This window comes from Salvia miltiorrhiza, chromosome 8, assembly GCF_028751815.1.
Source record: "Salvia miltiorrhiza cultivar Shanhuang (shh) chromosome 8, IMPLAD_Smil_shh, whole genome shotgun sequence".
Taxonomy (NCBI): Eukaryota; Viridiplantae; Streptophyta; class Magnoliopsida; order Lamiales; family Lamiaceae; genus Salvia; species Salvia miltiorrhiza.
In genome coordinates this window covers 45,967,595-45,990,580 of record NC_080394.1, presented here as the reverse complement: position 1 = coordinate 45,990,580, position 22,986 = coordinate 45,967,595, and the positions used below count along the sequence as shown (strand labels likewise).

Sequence of the window (22,986 nt, the reverse complement as noted above, 5' to 3'; positions counted from 1 at the left end):
AATGCAATTTAGCTGGTAGGAAAAATTCCGTCGACTGCAATCAAAACCCTCCACCTCAAAAAATTAATCTAAAACTCAATATGAACCATTCATCATTGTATGATCTAGGATTTTCAACAAAAAATACAGTATTTATATATATAAAACGCAATTACGTATTATACTCGATTTAATTTACTAACGGTATTTTTGATTGATAAATTTATTATAGAAAAAAAAAAGAATAACAAAAATGTATTCTTTAAATGCCTTATTTCTTTTCTCATTTCTCATTTCTCATTTCTCATTTCTTCTTTTCATTCCAAGAAGGGATAATATTATCTACCTATTTTTAGTGTGATAATATTATTCCTCCTTGAAGTAAAAAAGAAAGAATGAAAAATATTGAAATTCTCTTTTGTAAAAAGTGAGGGAAAAGAAAAAAAGAAATTTAAAAAGAGAATTTTTTGTTATTTCTTTTTTTTGTTATCAATAAAAAAAATGCACCATAAGAGAACAAGCAGTAAGAGAGAGGTTACTGAGAATTGCTTCACATGTCCACAATGCCATGTCCAAATCTAGCCTTGAGAGCACTCGTGAGCATTTTACCTACCGACCTATCAATCATCAAACTAGATAGCCATCTACCGGGAAAAATAAAAATCAAAGTAGCTGTTAAGCATTAGATAAAAGCAAAAGTGACCAACTACAGCAACTGAGCAAATTATCTCTGCAAATGGAAGGAAAAAAAAATAGAGGAATAGTGATGAACAAGCAAGCATAAAAGATCAATGCACATCTAAACACAAATATTTCCTTCTAACTAACAAATATGGGATTTACCAATGCCCTCTTCACCTATTAAGAACGTGCTAGTTATCTTCTTTTCATGTCACACAACAACCACAATGGAGATGGATATTTTTCATCATAAGATTATGGCAATGCCTAAATATCTTGGTCGTAGATTCTTATTTTGGTAGCGTATCAGGTGGAGGAGATGTATCCAGTAGCATAATTGTTGGTCAGCTGAATTTTTCCTGGCCATTCGAGGGGTCTCGCCATAAGTTTTAGACACGAACTATCTCCCGTTAATCAATGTAATTTACCATCTAAGAGGTCTGCAAGTAGTTGTGTGTCAACTCGTCTCAGCAACAATTTCCTTGGTGTCAATATCCGCTAAAGTTTCCTTCCCAAAAAGTGTAAATCCAACGGTCGCCTGTAAGAAAAGTTACCAAAATTATGTTATCACAGAAATTTTTTGATGTGCAAAGTGAACAAACTGTGAGATTCATAATTAATGACAAAAAAGCATATGGGCTCAAAGAGCAAGTAAACAAGTTACTTTGTGCCATAAATTTTGTATGTTAAGAGCTTTTATGTTAGGAGCATATTAATTTGATTTCAATAACTCACTTTCCTTTAAGTGGGAAAGAAGCAAATACAATCCATTTTCCGAAGCCTATATTCGTGACATAATACAGGGATTGGAGCAAGAGAATATACCAGCCCCGTCTTGCCATCAAGCTTTTTAAGGGTGCCAGAAAATCCAGCAAATGCTCCAGACGTAACTTGTACAGTCGAACCGAGTTTCATGGAGATAGTCTTTCCCTCTTTTGCTGCTTTCCCACCTTTTCTACCTCTGCCTCCAGTCTTTTTTGAGGTATTTGTCTGTGTAATATTTTGAGAGACCAAAGGAGACTCTACACCAGGTTTCTCAGGATTGGAAGCTTCGGCCTTTAATTGCTCTTCTTCAAATGCTTGATCAGCTTTGCCCTGCTCTTCCTTTGCTTGTTTGAATATCGCTTCCATGTCATCTTCATCTACTGGCCTAGGTTTATTGATCTGGCGCTTTCTGCACAAGTAAAAGATTTTATTCGTCTGCTGTCACAACAAGCAAATTTGAATTTGATAGAACAACAAGAAAATAGGCATGAGTTATCCTCTTGACGGAAATTTACAGATCAGCAACGAATAAACTGCTATTAGAAATTAACATTATAACTGAGCTTCAGATTGGTCACTGATTTACAAGCATGAAATTTAGCAAATTATGACCAAAAATTTCAGATAATTTCAGGCAGAGGGTCTGAACATATGGCAAACTACATGTTAACTGAGCGCACAAGGACTATGAATGCACAAAAAATATATTGTCAATCCGGGACAAAATTCAGATGATTGATTTATGTTTCATTCAAGATGGTAGCAAAATTACAAACATCAACCCGCCTTTTTCGTCTACCATGCTAGGATTTAATATAAATGTTGCAGTTTTTATTTTAAAAAGTTAGTTGGTCCAATTTAAAACACTAGCCCAGTCTGTTATTAGAGATAGGTTCTGTCCAAATTCAAAATAAAATCAAGGCTATTGATCTGCCAGAGTCCTCTACCATGCTTGTATCTACCAACACATGCCAAGTTTATCAAACAATTGGAAGAAAAGATCCATAGAACAAGAAAAGTACAAATAATAAAAGGAACTCTTACGTATTTCCAACCTTTGATCCAATAAACCCTCCAACCCCCTCACATTCTCGTATGAAGTCGTGTACCTCCTTGTTCATCACACATTTCAGAAACATGCATCCAGGGAAGATTGGTTTTGGTTTAACGGAGAGTGTGCCATTTTTCAGTTTTCTTTTGATTTGGACGGATGGACTATAAACCTGTGGATCAGCATACAGTGCAGCAATCAGAAAAACCAAACTCAAACCTCGTACTGCTCAAGTATATCGTGCACATCCTTCATGGATATTCTAAATGACTTTTCTTTGAGGAAAATGCAAGAACAAAGTTAGCAGTAATATTAGGAGCCAATCAAACTTAATACAGCCAGCAGATAAAGGGATTTCGAGCTGCCAAAATAAACTATAAACTCTATTAAACAAATTATCTCAAGCAGCCTCAAAGTCACATTTCTTAACAGATGTCTACATTATTTTTGGGCATGACCCCTGCATATCACGGACAAATATATTCTAGACATGAACCAGAACTTCTTTTCATTTGATCGAACGAAGTAAACCTACTAAGCCTCATTGGCCTAATGCACACCTCAGCTCCTAATAAAGAAAGAGGATCAACAATGGGCTGTTCTAAATCAAATTCTGTTATAATTATGTCCATCATCAAGAACAAGATCGATTATAGTAACTTCACTCGATAAAGCAATTCGCTGTTGATCGTTAAAAACAAGCTCAATTGATCACAAATAACAAATAAAACTTGTTAACCTTAAAATCAGCACATGTTCTTCTCAGTAACACTGAATAAACTTAAATTCAACACATGTTCTCCAAATGCTGAAGGTACAAAGATGATTTTTGGACGCAAATTCACGTGTTCAACCATACCACATTGTAGTTTCAGCTGCAATAAACTTAAAGGAGGCGTTTACTTTAGAGAGCTAGCCTAGATAGATAAAAATAGTATAGGCTAATCCACCATTGTTACTAAGATGGATTGGAACTTTGGGATAACCAATTTGAGTGCGAAATTATTCAATGAGCAGCGTAAATATAATCTCGATTCCAATGCGAAATTAATCAAAATAAACCTTGAATTCGATATTGGGGAAGGTCCGGGCCATCAAGCGGGCCACTCTTTCGGCCGTTTCGTGGCCCGAAACTCTGGAAACACGAACGACCCACCACTGGGGCCCGAGCAAGGCGAGATTGTCCAAATTCAGCTCATCCATCCAAGACACGTACCGCTTCTTGGGCTTCTTGATGAGCTTCATCTCGACCTCCTCCTTCCAGTTGTAGGCGGGCTTCCCCTCTCTTCTCTCCTTCCTCATCTGCCGTCTCTCTCTACCCGTAGCCGGGCTTTCGTCCACTGAATTGAGCGTCACGGTGATTGTTGGATATTTGGGTTTGGGGATTGGCGGGAAAGGGAGTGAGAGGAATGTCGCGTGACTCCATGACAGAAGTCCTAGCTTCATCTTCTCCGTCGACGTTTTGCAGCTGACGATGATGCTTGATGTTTTTTGACGAATTGAGATTTTTGGTTGTGGATAATGCTGTTGGGTCTCGGCCCAGCTCGGAATTGGGTTGGTTAAATCTGTTTTCAATCATGATGCCGAATGTGTCCGTATCATCCATCCCTTAATACTACTCCATTACATTACTTCATCTAATTTATTATACTCATAATAATCTTGCCAAAAATTAACGGGTTATTTATGCGTAAATACACAAACTTTCAGTTTTTTTCATGAATTTTATTTTTTGAATTTAAATATACGAATTTAATATTTTTCTAATTTTTCTCATGACGAACAATTTCGATCAAATTAAAATTGATTTGACGTCTATGTGACATATTATTATTTAAGTGTCATATACATGTTAATATTTTAATTTCTATAAATTTTTTTTGACAAAAGACGAAATAAAATTAAAAGAGGTAAACTCATCCCACTGCGTAAAACAACAAAAACCCTTTAAAAATAACAAAGTCATAGAATTCATCCCATTCTCTGCGTAAACATCACAAATTCATAGAAAAAAAAAAAGAAGGTAAACTCATTTTCTATCAATTCTTGCTGTCATTCTTTGCTAATTTCTGTCAATTCTCTCCACTCTCTGATTTATGTCTCTAATTAGGGTTAGAATTAGTCTTCGATAAACCCAGTCCGACAATATTGTTCGTGGTCCGAGGGCGTCGAAGTCGGCTGGAGTAGTGGCGAACAGGTAGGTCCTTAATCATCACTTATAATTAAAGTACGATTTTGGTTGTGAAAGTATGAATATTTTATATTTTTATAGTTTTGAAGGAAAAATAAAATTCATTCCACGTCGGCAGCTTCGGCGGCCACGTCAACATCAATTTGAGGAAAAATAAAATTTATGGGAAAAATCAGTAAAACACTAAGTTTGTGTATTTAAATTCAAAAAATAAAGTTCGTGTATTTGCACGCAAATAACCCAAAATTAACACTGTAACTGTGGTTTAATTTCTTGTAATTTATGAACAATTCATGTGTATAAATAAAGGTTGATCTTGTCATTTTTGTAAACTAAATGAGATGACATGAGTTCTAATGAGAAAGAGTTCTAATTCTACATTATTATTCTAGTTCTTGTCCAATATCTCTTGTTAATGATCTTTGTATTAAAGTTATACTTTGAGCATCGGTTCGGTTCGGTTCAAAACTGAATCAAAAATTTAAAATCGAAAATCGAACTGATGGTTAAAATTGGAACCGAACCGCACCAATTGGGGGTCCGGAACCGAACCGAAACCGAACCGAACGATGCAATTTTTTTATTTTATTTTTTTCAAAAATACCAATTAAAAATTATAAAATAATGCAAAATACACAAATTTCAAATGTCAAATCCCCACAACATGAACATGATAAATAATTATATATTATAATTGTGAATTAGGGTTTTAGTTTTAGGTTAAAAAGTTAGAAAAATAATTATATATTATAAAATAATTATATATAATAAAATATTAATGTGTATCGGTTCGGTTCGATTTAAAATCGAACCAAAAAATAGAAACGACACCAAATCGAAAATTTTTGGTTTTTACTTTTTAAAATCAAACCGAAAATCGAACCAATAGAATTGGGACCGAACCGCACCAATCCGGTTCGGTTCGGTTCGGTTTTCAGTGTCGATTCAGTTTCTGCTCACCTCTACTTCCTCCGTCCCATTATTGTTGGCCTATTTTTCTTTTGGGGGTGTTCCATTAATATTGGTCCGTTTCTTTTTTTAGTAGTGATTTTACACTACAAACAATATGGCCCCACACACATTTACACACTTTTATACTAAAATCTTATTTTTTTAAAATATTCGTGCCTAAAAGAAATAGGCCAATAATAATGGAATGGATGGAGTATTTTATAATATATTATTTGCACAAGTCTCTAATCATTGAGTAAATGTTGGAAGTATGCAAAGTATGTAGCATACTTTCAACATTTACTCAATGATTTCTTAAAGATGGTAATCGAGAGATGCTAGGTTGAGAAAGAACAACATGATAGAGAATGTAGAGAGAATCGGTAATATTTTTTTCATATACATTACACCCCAATATATAGCATAAGAATACAATGTAAATAAGGAAAAATATATATTCCTAATATGTGGTGATCTAATTCCCTTGATTCTGCCTCTCTATTTTTGGTTAAGATATTCTTGACACTCACCCTCAAGTTAAGTAATGGCATTTCCGATACTTAACTTGTCCAGAACTTCTCTGAAGACTTTTGTGTTTACAGCCTTAGTCAATATGTCAGCCAACTGTTCCCCCGATCGTATGAAATGAAGTTCAATGATCCCACTATCGAGATTCTCTTTGATGAAATGCCGATCGATCTCCACGTGTTTGGTCCTGTCGTGTTGTACGGGATTTTCAGATATACTAATTGCAGCTTTATTGTCACAGAAGAGCCGACTTCCCCTTCTTGGAGGAAAGCCAATCTCTGTGAGCAATCTCCGAAGCCACAGGATTTCAGTTATCCCACTTTTTACTCCTCTGAATTCTGCCTCTGCACTTGATAGGGCCACTACTTTCTGTTTTTTGCTTCTCCATGTGACCAAGTTTCCTCCAACGAAGGTAAAATATCCGGCGGTAGATTTCCTATCATTTGGGTTACTGGCCCAATCTGCGTCTGTAAACCCGTCAACTTCCAAATCTTCCTTTTTTTCAAGCAAAATCCCATAATCAGTGGTTCCTTTCAGATACCGGACAATTCTCAAAGCTGCCTCCATATGCTCCTTCTGGGGTTTGTGCATAAACTGACTTACTATTCCAACTGCATACGTGATGTCGGGCCGTGTATGGGAGAGATAGATGAGTTTCCCAACAAGGCGCTGGTATTTTCCTTGATCTGTTAAGTCAGCTCCCTCAACAATTGTTAATCCATGATTTATCACAATCGGTGTTTCTGCGGGTTTACACTCGAGTAGCCCAGTTTCTGCAAGTAAGTCAAAGACATACTTTCTTTGTCTCAGGAAGATTCCCTTTTTCGACCTTAAAATCTCAATTCCAAGGTCTTTCATTTCAAATTCCAGGAACAAGTTTTTCTTCAGGTTTACTATCTCTTCAACATCGTCTCCTGTGATAATCATGTCATCAACATAAATGATTAAACATGTTACCTTTCCTTCTCTTCGTTTCACGAATAATGTATGATCAGAGTTACTCTGTTTATAGCCATTTTTTGCCATAGCTAAACAGAATCTCCCGAACCATACTCTGGGCGATTGCTTCAATCCATAGAGTGTTTTCTTTAGCCTGCACACTTGCCCTGCCTCGAACTCTTCGGAATAACCTGGGGAACTTCCATATATATCTCTGCATTGTCATCCAATTCTCCATGTAGGAAGGCATTAGTTATATCCAACTGATGCAAAGGCCAATCCTTGCATGCTGCTACTGAGAGAAGTGTTCTTACTGTGTTCATCTTGGCCACTGGTGAGAATGTTTCTTCATAGTCTATCCCGTAGGTCTGAGTGTATCCTTTTGCAACCAACCTAGCTTTGTACCTCTCGATTGAACCATCTGCTCGCCTTTTGATTGAAAAAACCCATCTGCATCCCACTGGCCTCTTTCCTTCTGGCAGCACACATCTTTCCCATGTCCCATTCTTAATTAGTGCATCCATTTCCTTCTTCATGGCATCCCTCCAATGTTTATGTCTCCTTGCCTCTTCTACTGTCTGGGGTACATCCTCCTCTTCATACAGAGCTGCTTCAAAGGCCCGTGCCATCTCTGTGAGTTGTCCTTGGGCAAGGTTGGCAATCGAGTACCTAGTCTTCCGTCCCTGCCAGTCTGGAGAGTATCGCTTTGGTGGTTTCCCCCTTGTACTTTGGGGAGGCAATGTGTACTGATCTGTGGCACCTGCTAACTTAGTACGTTCATCATCTTCATCCGTATCCCTTCCAGTTTCTGTGTCAGTGTCTTCATCCCTCTGTTCCTCAATCTTAGTATTAACTTGAGAACTATTGAGATTACTTACCTCAGGATTTGAAGATGGGGTTGATAGTGGGATCGACTCGCTGGACATCTCGAACTGAACCTGTGTTGTAGATGTCTCGGCGGGTGTGCTAACCTTCTCTGTTGGACCAACGTCTGGCACATAACCTGGCAATGACACTGAGCTAGTTTCTGACGGATGAGAAGGTAGAGAAGGAAGGGTTGTTTGGACAGTGGATGGCGTATGGAGCCAACTTAGGGAGTCGACAATCTCCTTTTTCTCCCCCTGACTCCCATGTTGGTGGAAAAAATATTCTGTTTCAACGAAGTCACAGTTTAAGGTAGTGTGTAGGTGATTATGTAACACCCCGTATTTAGTTACCTTACAATAGTATCGAAATACTATCGAGAGTTAAAGACTAACGGACTATAGTCGTGAGGAAGTTATCAATGGATGGTGATATGAGTAAGATAGAGATGTTATGATAATTGAGAATTTCTATAGAAAGGATTAAGCTAGAATGACCATTAGATTAATGGCGAGAGATGATCTGTTATAATGTGATAATTTGTGAGTTATTTGTTTGATGTTATATGATTTATAGGTTATGTGCGCATTTATGATTATTTGAGTCTGTATGATTTTCGAACTTAGCATACGATTTAAATTGTCGTCGCACACTCTTACACTCACAATCTTATTTATAATTCATTTTCCCACATGTGTGATTAGCCGGATGAGACTTGCTGATTAAGGGGAGACAATTCACTATTCACGCATTTAATGCTTCTAATCCTTTGGGATAAGAATATTGTTAAAACCGAAGCGTCTCTCTCTCTCCGTCATTTCTCATCAGTCTCAGCCCTTCAACTTCTTCACTCTCTCTCTCTCGATATTTTCTCTCTCCTCCATTGGAGACCAAGCTCAAAGCTTCACCAGTCACAACTGAGACCAAATACTCCGCTAAATCGAGCATTAAACACTTTCCACGTTTGTTTCAAGAAGATTTGTTGAACTCTAACCGGAAGAAATCGAGAAGAGACGTCTTTTTCTTGAAACTCCTTGCGTAAGTGTTCTGTGTTTTTGGAGTCTAGACTTGTGTGAGAAGTATGTGGTGATTTACGTGAGTTTTAAGATGTTTTAAGCATGAGAAACTTCCCCTTCTTCTCCTTTTTCTTCACTTTCGAAAAACTTGGGTTTGTGCCCTGTAAAATCCTTATTTTCTTAAAACCGAGATGAAATGTGTTATATGTGTTGTTCTGTATGTTATGTGATGTTTTGAAGTGGTTATATTGTGTTTTACAAAATTTAGTCTTGAGCATGAGTTTTTGCAAAACTGAGTCTGGAGATGGAGTTTTTACAAAAAGAGTTTGATATGTGATTTTGGGAAAAATCTGTAAATTTATATTATGAATGATGATCTGATGATAAGCATGAAGGTATGAAGTGATTTACGTGTTTTCGATGATTTTAGAGTTATAGAGTTCTTGAGTGAGTTATGTTGATGCACGCTAAGTTTTGATGTTTTTGAGTGTTTGATGATTTTTGGGAATGAAAGAGTTGACGAGTTTTCGAAGTTGCTCTTGGTTGCATTGTTCCGCCTTGAGCCTTGTTCTGCCAGAGAAGTCGTTTTTCCCGCTGGCAATGCCAGAGGATTCGGTTCCCCGCTGGCATGCCAGAGGAGCCATTTTTTTCCCGCTGCTCTGACAGCGAGTCCATTTCTCCGCAAGCGATCGATCCCTCTGATGATCGATCCCTCTGATAATTGACTTCTCTGGAGTTCGATTCCTCTGACGTTTGAGTCCTCTGGCGACAGAGAGTTCGCCTTTCCTCTGGCATTTCTCCTCTGCTCTGCCAGAGAGTTCATGACTTCTCTGACGTCGATTCCTCTGACGTCTGACTTCTCTGATGATTGATTTCTCCGACGTCGATTCCTCTGACGTCTGACTTCTCTGATGATTGATTTCTCTGACGTCGATTCCTCTGACGTCTGACTTCTCTGATGATTGATTTCTCTGACGTCGTTTCCCCTGACATTTGATTCCTCTGGCAACAGAGAGTTCGCCATTCCTCTGGCGTTTCTTCGCTGCTCCGCCAGAGAGTTCCTATTTTCGCTGCCAGGCAAGTTGATTCCTCTGCCCTGGCGAGTTTCGCTCCGCTGTTTCGCCGAGCTATTTCACTCCGCTCTGCTGAGTTTTTCCACTCATGACTCTGAGCATTCCTCTGCTCTGGTCTCTGAGTCAACTTATGTTTCTTACTTGTTATATGCTTAAGTGTTTGTGCATGCTTATGTGTTTAATTGTACTTAGTCTAGCCTTTAAGAGTTAGGTTGAGATTAAGTTTAGAGTTTGGTCATAGAGCGAAGAGTGTTTTTATGAGGTTAAGGTTGAGCTTTTTGTGAGGAAGTTTCTAACTAATTTCTCACTTGTCACATGCACTACTCCGACGTTACAACTACAGAGACCAATCGAGGACGTAAGTGAAGATTTTCCCGTGTACCACCTACAGTAAGCCGAGCACTACAGGTGGGCAGTATGTTGAGAATATATGTTGAGTATGAAATTACCGAGTTTTCTGAAATGATTTATTGATGTTTTGAGCTTATCAAATGTTGAATTAAATGATGTTATGAACTGTTTGACTTGCCAATATTTCTGATGATGAACTTGTGTGTTACCCTCTACTGATGAGACGAATTCGGATCCTGCCACGAGCGGGGTTGTGTACACAGAGGTGATCGCGAGCCGTCTTCGGGTCGGCCGGTCACGGTGCTTGAGAAGGAGGCCTACTTCTCAGTACCTTGGTTAAAATGACAAGTTGTAGATGCGGTACATACATGTTGATTATTTGGTCTGCAGACACTTATTTATGATGAATTGATTATGAAAACTGCATGCACAGATATCTTTGACGTCAACTTATCCTTCTGTGTATTGCTGAAGTCGTGGCAAGCGTCAAACATATAGCTCTAAGAGCACTTTTCTTGTCTTTCGGCGCCTGCCCACTGAGTATTATGTACTCACGCCCTGCATATATTTCTAAATGTGCAGGTTAAGCATGGATGGAGGATGGCGTGGTGTTGGCGGGGGATCGTAGTTCCGAGTGACCACCTTTTGATGTCTTATAGCCTTTACGACAGCTTGATGTTTTGGAGTTGTTCTTGACTTACTCGAGAAATACACTCTCGGCTATATGTCTCCACACATATAGTTCGATCACCTTTTGTTGTGTAACTCTGTACATGTTGAATTCCTTATACTTTTTGAACGATGATTGTCATATATATGTAGCCAAAACTCCGACGTATGACCTTTATAAAAATGTTATTATGCTAAGGATGTTATGAATTGTTTACGCTTCCGCACATTGATGAGATCAGTTTCAAGTCTTAGTTTCCTTCTTTTATTTTAAGTCGTATCGATACCCGGTCTACGCTATCACTGGCTAGGCGGCGGGTTGCGACAGATTAGCTACAGGATCATAACATCTATACCCCTTCTGATGTTTGCCATACCCCAGGAAAACACACTTAACAGCATTTGGTGAGAACTTTGTACGATTTTGTTGAAGGATATGAACATAAACAGTGCATCCAAAAATTCTGGGTTCAAGTGTGAGGGATGAGGGTATTTCAGAGTGGGTAGCTAGGAACTCAAGGGGTGGTTTAAAGTTTAGGATATGAGTTGGCAGTCGATTCAAGAGGTAAACAGAGGTAGCTACGGCTTCGGGCCAGTAAGATTTAGGGACTTGGGAGTCGATGATAAGGGCTCTAGTCATCTCTAAAATGATCCTATTTTTCCGTTCAGCTACCCCATTCTGTTCAGGTGTGTAAGGACATGTTGTTTGGTGGACAAGGCCTTTTTCAGTGAAGAAGTTTTGCATCTTGGAATTTACATACTCCCCCCTATTATCAGATCTAAGGATTTGAATAGTTTTCTTGTATTGTGTTTGTACTAGATTATAGAAGTGGGTGAACTTTTCAAAAACTTCACTTTTGGATTTTAAGAAATATACCCACGTCATTCTAGAACAATCGTCAACAAATAGCAAAAAATATCTAAACCCATTATCACTAGTAACCGGAGCTGGACCCCAAACATCAGAGTGAAGTAAAGAGAAAACTGACTTCACACGAGTATTATTAAGTTTAAAAGAGTGACGATGGCTCTTAGCCAGAAAACATGTCTCACAGTTCAAAGGGTGTGAAGTAACAAGGTTTGGATAAATTAACCGTAAATATCCTATGGATGGGTGTCCTAACCGCCTATGCCAAAGCCAAGTCTGTTCCTCTGCCAGTCCTTGAGTTAGCATCGCAGCACCCTGTTGAGCCATCCTATCCACATAGTAGAGTCCTCGATATTCAGTGCCACGCCCAACTATCTTCCCCGTCCTCGTATCCTGTAAAATGCAGAAGCCAGGCTGCATTAGTAAGTTACAGTGTAATTCTCTCGTTACTTGGCTAACAGACACCAATTTGTGGGATAAAGACGGGATATATAAGTAGTTTGGAAGACATAATTCAGAGGATAATTTAATAGTTCCAGCTCCTTCTACATATGCTAAATTTCCACTAGCAGTTTTAACATATTTTTTCCGGGTAGGAAAAATTTCCATAAAATCCGAGGCATCAAAGGACATAGTATCTGTGGCTCCACAATCAAAAATCCAATGGTAGTCTTTATCTGGTGTTCCAGAATTAGAGGAGGATAATGCTAAGGCCTGAACAAAATAAGAGCTGTGAATGAGTGAGGGGTTTAAAAGGTATAACCCCTCATTACCTTCCCCTTCGTGAACCCTAGCCGCCAGGGCACCTCCTCTCTCCTCGTTGATGCGCGTCTGTGGCGGTGGTGGTCCGACGTTGCCCGCCGGAGTTCCGGCGTTGGCGGCTCGTGTATCACCGCCTGACCACGCCCCGCCAGTCATCGCAGCAGACACGATTGACGTCGGTCTTGTGCCGCTGACCGCCACCGTCGCTTGTCCATTCGGGCTCCATGGTTGATTTCGATTTTTGGACGCAGCTCTTGATTTCTTCATTTCGTCCCACCATTCGGGAAATCCGATGAGTAAGAAACATCCCTCCTTGGTATGTTTTTTACCTCCACAGTGTGTGCAAACGAGTTTGCTCTTGTCGATTTCCCCTTTCCTGTTGTTCCAGGTTTGATTTCCTTGCTGTGGTCGATTGGAGAGTGGTGGTGGTCGGCTGTGGTTGACCGCGGCGAGTCCGGACCCGATTTCTACGGTCGGCGATTCAGAGGATTTGAGGATATCCTCGTTTGTGGCCTGCCTTCGTACCAGTCCGTAGGCTCTTCGAACAGTTGGTAATGGATCCTTGACCATAATCTCCCTCTTGATATTAGCATATTTGTCATCCAATGCACTTAGAAATTGATAGAGGCGATGGCGCTCCTCCCTCTTCTGATATCCCTCTATGTCTGTCGGACTCAGATCTCTGGTATCAATCGAGATCCATAAGTCCTGCATTTTGATCCACAACCCTTCTAGTGTCATAGATTCTTGTTTGATTGTCATGGCTTGTCGGTGCAGATCATAGATTTGGAATGGATCAGATCCACTTCCATAAGTGATTGCCAATCCTTCCCATAGATCAGCGGCGGTTGCGTACTGTGATACCTCATTCACAAGTCCAGTTTCGATATTGTTGATCACCCAATTGAAAACGCAGTTATCCCGTTGCTCCCATCTCGTGTAGTTGGGATCGTCAATTGCGGGTGGTTTTGAAACTCCATTAATGTGAGATGTCAAACCTTTTCCCGCAATTGCCCGTTTCATGAGGTTAACCCATAATGGGTAATTCTCCCCATTGAGTTTCGCCTTGATGGAAATCTCTCCAAAAGATTCAAGTTGGTCGTGGTTTGGTGGTTTATGGGCCGATGATGAATCTGGAATTCTGAGGCTTTGTTTGAGGAATTCTGCAAATTGTGCAGCAAATTCCATCGGGAAATTTGGTGGGGTGTGGCTAGTTTTTCCTGTGTCTGAAGTTTCTTGTTCTGACATGGTTTGGTTTGATGTTGAGCAAATTTGTAGGGTTCTTTTTGGTGGTTAACCTGCTCTGATACCATCTTAAAGATGGTAATCGAGAGATGCTAGGTTGAGAAAGAACAACATGATAGAGAATGTAGAGAGAATCGGTAATATTTTTTTCATATACATTACACCCCAATATATAGCATAAGAATACAATGTAAATAAGGAAAAATATATATTCCTAATATGTGGTGATCTAATTCCCTTGATTCTGCCTCTCTATTTTTGGTTAAGATATTCTTGACATGATTAGGTGAGCGTTCCAATGAGATTCCCACAGCGAGATCTTAGATTAATTTGTGGTTGTTGATTTCATGTATCCTATGACTGATATATACCTAGATGGCAAAATTTTTTACCAGCGTTCAAATCATGAAGGAAACAAAAAATTTACCAATATCAGTATATTGCCTTATTCATTATACTCATGATCTCATGAAAATAGCAATCTCACCTGGAGTGCACCCCTATATATATATATATATATATATATATATATATATATATACTCGCATGGCCATTTTGAAGAAGGAAACACAATATTTGGCCACTAATTGAAAAAACACAAAATCTGGCCATTTTTTTACGTTTTATGACTGTTTTGCCCTTAATTAGGGCGGACCAGATTCGGGTCGGATTCAGGTTTGGGTACGGGTTAGGCACATATGGCACTATATATTAGTGCCATATACTCAGTGCTGCACGAATGATACTTATGGCCATATTAGTGCCATTAGTGTCATAAGAATGATACTTATGGCTATATTAGTACCAATAGTGCCATATACCTTTGTGCTGATATTATTTAGATGAGTATTGTTATATTACCATTTTGAACACTTTCCCGTAAGGTTTAAATTATCTATTTAAGGTTTAGATAATAATTTAGGGTTTAGATTATCCATTTAGGGTTTAGATTTTCTATTTATTGTGTTGCACGAATGGTACTTGTGGCCATATTAGTGTCATTAGTGCCATATACTCTCTTATGTAGTGTTTCACGGATGATACTTATGACCATATTAGTGCCATTATTGTCATATACTTAGATTATTTTATTTTTATTTTTTGGTTGGCACATATAGTACTAATAGTGCCATATGTGCCTAACCCGCGCGCAAACTCGAATTCGACCCGAATCCGGTCCGCCTAATTAAGGGTAAAACAATATTTACACGTAATAAATGGCTAGATTTTGTGTTTTTTCAATTAGTGGCCAAATATTGTGTTTCCTTATTCAAAATGGCTATTTCAAAAGCGCTCGCTCTTTCTCTCTCTCTCTCTTCCTCTATATATATATATATATATATATATATGTATATGGGGTTAGGTAATCAGTATTCTCTAAACATGCCCTTGGTACAATATTGACGATCCTACAAAGATCCCATTTCAGTGATTGCCTTTTATTAATCTCATCTTTTACGGAATCGATCCCCTTTGACTGTACAAGAATATGTGGAGCTGAGCATGTCTGGAAGCACAGGAGAACGTTCTTTTGCTGATATTATTACCAGTATTTGATATTGGGTCATTCATAGCATTATTATACCTTCCCTATTCATTGCGGGTTGGTTATTCGCTAGTACCGGTTTAGCTTACGATGTATTTGGAAGCCCTCGGCCAAACGAGTATTTCACAGAGCGCTGACAAGAAATTCCATTAATAACTGGCCGTTTTGATTCTTTGGAACAACTCGATGAATTTAGTAGATCGTTTTAGGAGGCCCTAATCAAATGACTATAGATCGAACCTATCCAATTGCATGGGGAAAATGGCATGAAGAGTATATAAAGGATATATATCAATCTATATTGAATTTCCGATACAGAAATGATAAAATTCAATTTGATTCAATCAAATACGGGTTTCCTATAGGTAAGCAAAAAAGACTTTTTCGAGATAGTAATCGCTATCTAATAAATTCAAAGGTTCTAGTATAAATGAAAGAAAATTTGTAATACCCCGGATTTTCGATCCTAGGTTTCACATGATCCTATTGATATTACTAGGATATGATAGATCCCTAATTCCCGGTTAAAAAGAATAATTATCCTAGCGATGATTTAATGAGTCTTGATGCCTAGGTTTTCTCTTAAGAAAGACGGTAAATAAGAAGATGATTATTTTATTTTTCCGTGTGTTATTGATTTCAATAAATATATATATTTATTTTCATTTCAAAGTATGAAAAGCAAAGTGCACATTTATTTCGAATACGCGTTTGTTTTAGTTCGGGTTTGAACGATTACGGGCCCGTATAGAGGGCCAAAGGTGGGCCGATTTTTTTAGAGAGCCTTGGGCCGATTTTAAGGCCCTATTTTAGAGCCCAAATGCAGCCCATTTCAGCCCCCAAAGCCCACTTACACATCAGCCACCCTTTCAATTTCAAAAGGGGACAAGGGTGATCATTACATGCATGGGGAACCACCAAAATGCATGGGGAGTGCAAGAGTCTCACAACCAATGCACCCATGCATTGGTGGCAGCCACCCTACCCTCCCCTAGGCCTTATTTTCGTGCTCCCCTCTCCCTAAAGCCAAGAGTTGGCTGATGCAACTTCCTCCATACTCTTTAACTCTCTCTACAAAGCCTAAAGTCCTCACTCCACATCCACCCCTCTCTATTTTCGTCCCTCCTTCCTTCCCCCACCCTCACAACTTTTCTCCCACCATTATCACACTCCATAGAAGCCCTTGAAGCCCCAAGAGAAGTATCAAAGCAAGGGAGAGCGTGGAAAAAGTAGCGTCTGAATAGGTAGCCATGTTTTTATTTTACTTTTAAAAAAAGAAATTACATAAAGTGAAAAAGCCGAGACCTAATAAGAAAAAAATGGAAAATAGAAAATAGAAAAATAAAAGATAAGAAATAAATTGAAGTGATCATGATTTAATAAGAAATGATACTGCTGCTGAAATGGAAATTTTATTGAAAAAAGAAAAAGAAAAAGTGCAGAAAACCTTGAAAGCACAGGCGCAAACAAGGAGAAAACAAACAAAAAACCGAAAACACCAAAACAAAGCGAAGACAGCGAAGAAAAGCCGAAATCACCGTTCAAAACAAACCAGCCCGAGAAAAAACAACAAACTAGCTCTAGAAGTAGAGCTCGACGTCAGGGCAGGCCTTCATCTCCATAACGGAGAAACAGCAACAGGTCAGAGCTCAGCGCCAGAGAAGAGCACATCACCAGAACAAACCTCAAACGCCAGTACAAAGCTTCAACGCCAGAGCGGAGCACCGCGCCAAAGCAGGCCTCGACTCCAGTGCAAACCTCGAGCACCAAAGCAGAGTTCCGCGCCGTCGTTCAAGCTTATCACCGATCCCACCACACGAACCTGCGAAACCAAACAACAACCGGAGAGGAAAGAGGAACAAAGAGGAACAAAGAAAGCAAAAACAACACAAGAAAACAAACTCTTGCCGGCCAAGGAAAAGCCTCTCCAAAACAGACAGTTCAGCCCCAAAAACGCCCTCAGAAAAGAAAGAATCATCAGAGGGAACAACCAACCAACAAACACAAACAAAACTGAATCCAAAAGCTCCAACCATCACCAACGAAAGGGGGACAAGGGGGAGATGAGCCATCAAAGAAGACCAGCCAGCCGATCAGACCCAGTTCTCCGCTAGCAGTGAATCTTCTAAAGCAATTACTTTTATGATCCATTCCTAACCAAGATTAATTAAACATGAAACTCACTTATTAAGCATGCTTTGAGGGCCAACGTCACGGGATGAAGCCATTGGGGGTAACCCAAGTCTTCCCGCGTGGTTTCCATGCTCATAATGTAAAGTACATCAGAGGAGCAGAGACCAGCAGCAGAAAAAACCATACATACTATAGGGGATACTAAGCATATTGCAATGAAAACACTCCTGCTAGCATCTACCGGACAAATCACGGCCAGCAAAGTCTCCCAAGTAATGACAACCTAAGACCTTAGAACCCAGCCCAACGAAAGGACAGCCGTAACAAGAAGACCCAGACCAACTACCACACCAAACACAGACCAGATCCTCGAAGATCCAAACAGAACCAAAAGCGCAAGAGAGGTAAAAAGTCTGAAAAGGAGAGGTTGAAAATCCATAAAGGCAACAACCAGAGCAAACGTGAACAAAAACAAGAAGGGGCAGAGAAAAGAGAAATAACACCTCAAGTGACAATCCGAATGTAAGGCAACTGTCTTCTGTCATCACGAACCAGATGGAGGATCTCCGGGATCGCAAAATTCCAGTAACCTTCTTCCACCACCGAAGAAGCCAAGCAGTCCGCAACCTGGTTCCCTTCCCTGTAGATGTGAGTAATAATAAAAAATGATACAAAACATATGGGAAAGTGTAAGAATGTGTAAGACTTTTGTTTTGTAAGTACATTTATGATTGAAATATTAAGGATAATTTAGTCAATTTGAGAATAAATACAATGTTTTAAACATTCTCATTTTTCATTATAACTTGGGGTGTGTTTATTTTGATGGAAAATGAGAGAAAAAGTATATTTTCACTCATTTTCCATCATTTTCATTTTCACTCAAGAGAGAATAAACTCACAAATTTTATATATCAAAAGTTGGGTAAAAAGATGTGTTCTATTCGTTCAACATGCAGCCATATATAGGCATAACTAACCCTAATCTAATTAAGGAAACAACTTAAAAACAAGGAAACAAAAGAAAACTTGTTCAGCTAGTTTTGACAACTCTGGCGAGAACACCAGCTTTGGAAAGCGCCAACTCTGGAAACGCCAACTATGGAAAAACGTCCGCTCTGGAAAAACGCCACTCTGGAAATGCCAGCTCTGGAACATAGTTCTGCTCTGGACTTCAGCCAGCTCTGGAACTTTCTACTCTACTCTGGCATTCTACTCTGCTCTGCTCTGGCATCCTCTTCTGCTCTACTCTGGCATTCTCTTCTGCTCTGCTCTAGCAATCTGTTCTGCTCTGGCATAACGACTTCAGCTCTGGCGAGCTTGGCTCTGTTTTGGCGCGAGCTTGGCTCTGTTCTGGCGCATTCAGCTCTGGTGAGCTTAGCTCTGTTCTGGCGCGAGCTTGGCTCTGTTCGGGCTGTATCATTCCCCTTTTCTTGAAGAGGATTTGTCCTCAAATCCAAGACGTCAATGCAAATGCCTGGATCAAAAACCAAATCTTTGTTTGTTACAAGAAACGACTGTTGGACCATAGCTCTTTCCTCTTGTCCATCATTCGTCTTGCTGGGATCAAAAACCAGATGCTTCGACTCTAACTCTGATTTTGCTTGAAACTTGAACATGAAGAAATTGTTGTTGAAAATACCGCCATGCTTCACTTCTCTTCCGAACAGCCATGTAGCTTGCATCGGCGCTTCATCACAAAAGACTTCACTTTCATACTTGTTGATTGGAAACGGAACCTTGACCAACGTCATCAGCTGGGTATCATCGAGAACAACATCATCAAATTCCACCTCTTCCTCCACCGGCTGCTCCTTATTCCTCACCTTAGCTTGCGTCAAAGCCTTTGCTGCCAAAGTATATGGAATAGATTCCTCACGCACTTCCTCACGTGAATCCTTAAATTCCAGCAACTTAATATTAGACTCCTCATCTTTGATAGCAACAACCTCTCTATCAATTTCCACTTCAACCTTCATCTCATTTTTCTCCACCGGCTGCTCCGTAGACTTCACCTTATCCGCCTCCTTTTGCAGTTGCACGTGATCCTCATAAACTTGTTTAGGGCTAAGGGGAACAAGTGACACCCTCTTTTGCTTATACTCAAAGGAGTACTTGTTGGTGAATCCATCATGAGTAGCTCGTCTATCAAATTGCCACGGTCTACCCAACACAATGTGGCTCGCCTGCATGGGAATAACATCGCACAAAACCTCGTCTTCATACTTCCCAATGCGAAAAGGCACTTTCACTTGCTTGGTAACCTCGACAACACTGGTCTCATTCAGCCATTGCAAACGATACGGCGTGGGGTGTTTCACCTCGGTCAGCCCCAATCTCGTCACCATGGACCTACTTGCCACATTCATGCAACTCCCGCCATCAATGATCACACTGCACACCTTGTCTTGGATAAGACATCTCGTGTGAAAGAGATTCTCCCACTGCTCGCTCTCATTGGATCCGAATCCCTGACACTTGAAACACTTCTTATCTCGATTGCAACCATAAAAAACTGTCGGAGTGCCTTGATTTGCTGAACTCACACTCTCTGTTCGAGACCTAAAGAGCTGCTTCTTGTCATCACTTGGCGGTGCTTCCATTTTCCATGGATTCCCTGTTGACGAGGAACCACGAGACACTGGTTGAGACTGCCTCCAATGGCCCTGATTCTGGCGCTGATTGCTGTTGTTGTTGGTGCCATAAAAGTGTCGACGAGCATTCTCGAAGTCTTCCTCGAAAGATTTTTCTTCTTTCATAAGACCCCTTCAAAAATTTTGAGCTGGTCTCTGTTGAGATTGCTTAATTCGGTCCATCCTCTGGTCCATCCTCTCAATCATTCCCTCGAATTTGGAATCCATAAGCTTTCTAAGTTGCGATTGCAAAGCCTCCATTACGAATTTCGTGTTTGGGTCCAAAGCAGATGGATCCTCCCCATGCGAACCATGTTCATCTTTCTTTGACATTGTGACACCCTAACTTTCGTTTTCTTTCTCACAGGAAGGTATATATGGAAAACACGAAAAGGATAAGGACTGAAACCCTAGAAAACGTCTACCCGAACAAATGATACCAAATGATATGATCCTTGCCGATCATTCAACACGCGCGGAAGACTTAAGAACGAAACTGGATAGATAAACGAATTAACGAAGATAAGAGATTGAATATCCTAAAATCTCTGAATCTAACCCACGAAATGATCTAGGCGAACGAATCCCTAAACCCCAATGTGTAGTTGATGCAACAACTCAGGGACGATGAATGACACCCGACGAGGGTTGGTTGAACTCGCCGTTACGTCGATAAATTAAATTCGCCTTTGGCAAAATCAAGAAGAATCCGAAGATCTCAAGAGAGAATAAACTCACAAATTTTATATATCAAAAGTTGGGTAAAAAGATGTGTTCTATTCGTTCAACATGCAGCCATATATATAGGCATAACTAACCCTAATCTAATTAAGGAAACAATTTAAAAACAAGGAAACTTAAAAACAAGGAAACAAAAGAAAACTTATTCAGCAAGTTTTGACAACTCTGGCGAGAACGCCAGCTCTGGAAAGCGCCAACTCTGGAAACGCCAGCTCTGGAAAAATGCCCGCTCAGGAAAAACGCCACTCTGGAAACGCCAGCTCTGGAACATAGTTCTGCTTTGGACTTCAGCCAGCTTTGGAACTTTTGACTCTACTCTGGCATTCTACTCTGCTCTGCTCTGGCATCCTCTTCTGCTCTGCTCTGGCATTCTCTTCTGCTCTGCTCTGGCATAACGACTTCAGCTCTGGCTAGCTTGGCTCTGTTCTGGTGCGAGCTTGGCTCTGTTCCGACGTGTTCAGCTCTGGTGAGCTTAGATCTGTTCTGGCGCGAGCTTGGCTCTGTTCGGGCTGCATCATTTCCCCTCGGTTTGAACTCCACCTTGCTCATGAATTTCTCCGACAACTTCTTATAGGCCAAAACACTGCAGCCCAACACCTTTTCCCATCCAATCCCCTTAAAATAACCTTCCACTCGCTCATTTATCCCAAACTCATCCAAAACCTCAGTAAGCAGAAAATACCACGGAGTTATCTCTCGGTTTAACAAAATAGCATACCTCTGGCTATCATTTGGTATGACCACCTCTGTGGTGCTAGGACGCACCAAACCCTTACGCTTCACAACCTTTAGCTTTGCAGTGATTGTACTTCACACTGGCTTTGCAGGGGCGACGATGTCATCGGAGTTAGAATTCTCTATAGTCTCAGTTCTCTCCGCGTCCACCTCCGTTGGTATCTTCATCTCCTTGCCTTTTCCCTTCTCTACTGCAGTAGGCTTCTTCTTCTTGCTCTGTTCACCCTTTGTTCTGGTCTTACTACCGACTGTCGTCGGTTTGGCTTTGACTGGTAGTAGAGGCTTTGAAATGTCAAGCTTCCGCTTTACTCTCGGCCTCTTTATCTGTGGCGTCAGAATCTCCACCTCCTCATCTTGAACGGCCTCAGCACCTTCCTCTTCACCAGCTTCCTCTTCCCCCGCTTTCTCCTCTTCTTCTCCTTCTTCCTCCTCCGTGTCTTCGGAGGCGGTTCTCCCTTCTTGCATAGATGCTTCAGGAGCTTGCAGTGGTGGTTGAATTTGAGCTGGTGGCGGTGGAGCTACAACGGACCGTGTTCGAGTTGCCTTTGCTCCCTTGCCCGAATGGGCTTTCCTAATCTTCTTCACAAGTGGAGTGGCCTCAGGCTCTTCTTCTTCCTGCTCCTCCGGTTGTTTTGCCTCCGCGGTTGCTCTCGCGACTTCATGTTCCTCCATCCTCAAAACTTCAGCTCGCCCTTTGTCCCCGAGCTGACTAGTCAACAGGGGGTCTTCAGCGACCTTAGTGGAGATCTCTTCAGAGGTGGTGCGCCTCGTGGTTCTCTTTGGATGGGGTAGTTTGGTGTTCTACCCTTTCTGAGGTTGAGTGCTACCGGATGTGGTTCCCCTATGGTGAATCAAGGACTAACACCTAAGCTAAAGCGATAATTATAAGTTATACTTAGTTGATTAGCTGAAGAAGACGAAGAAAACAATTTGGAAAGCTAGAACACAAGAGAGAATTTGCTGCTATATTCGAAAATGAGAGATAACGTCGAGTACAAGAGAGAACGTATGTCCTATTTATAGATTACAAATGAAGGGTAAAATGGTAAATTCGTCTGTGGCGCATGCGCCTTATGTGTTTGAGGGTAGAATGGTAACTTTGCTTTCACGCGGAAGACTTCCCCGCACTTTCCAGTGATTCCGCTGATGAAGACCGTTCCTCTGGCGATGGCTGCTTCTCTGGCCAAGGTGACTTCTCTGGCGAAGGCAACTTCTCTGGCGAAAGTGACTTCTCTGGCGAAGGTGACTTCTCTGGCGAAAGTGAC

At 40.4% G+C, this 22,986-nt stretch overlaps 2 protein-coding genes across 3 annotated transcripts; both read right to left on the bottom strand.

Annotated features, from left to right (window-relative positions):
- Window positions 1-636: 636 nt before the first annotated feature.
- Window positions 637-4,075, bottom strand: LOC130996812 (uncharacterized). Of its 2 annotated transcripts, XM_057922094.1 has the most exons (4): window positions 3,539-4,075; window positions 2,470-2,648; window positions 1,486-1,834; window positions 637-1,198 (listed from the first exon to the last, which is right to left on the bottom strand). In XM_057922094.1, the coding sequence occupies exons 1-4, from the start codon at window positions 3,920-3,922 to the stop codon at window positions 1,118-1,120; spliced, it is 993 nt and encodes a 330-aa protein (XP_057778077.1). In that variant the 5' UTR covers window positions 3,923-4,075; the 3' UTR covers window positions 637-1,117. The 2 variants fall into 2 exon arrangements, with proteins under 2 accessions (XP_057778077.1, XP_057778076.1); XM_057922093.1 differs by having other exon boundaries at window positions 1,174-1,834; window positions 3,539-4,066.
- A 17,721-nt stretch (window positions 4,076-21,796) lies between these two features.
- Window positions 21,797-22,393, bottom strand: LOC130998547 (histone deacetylase HDT2-like). Its single transcript, XM_057923962.1, has one exon. The coding sequence runs from the start codon at window positions 22,391-22,393 to the stop codon at window positions 21,797-21,799; it is 597 nt and encodes a 198-aa protein (XP_057779945.1).
- Window positions 22,394-22,986: the final 593 nt, after the last annotated feature.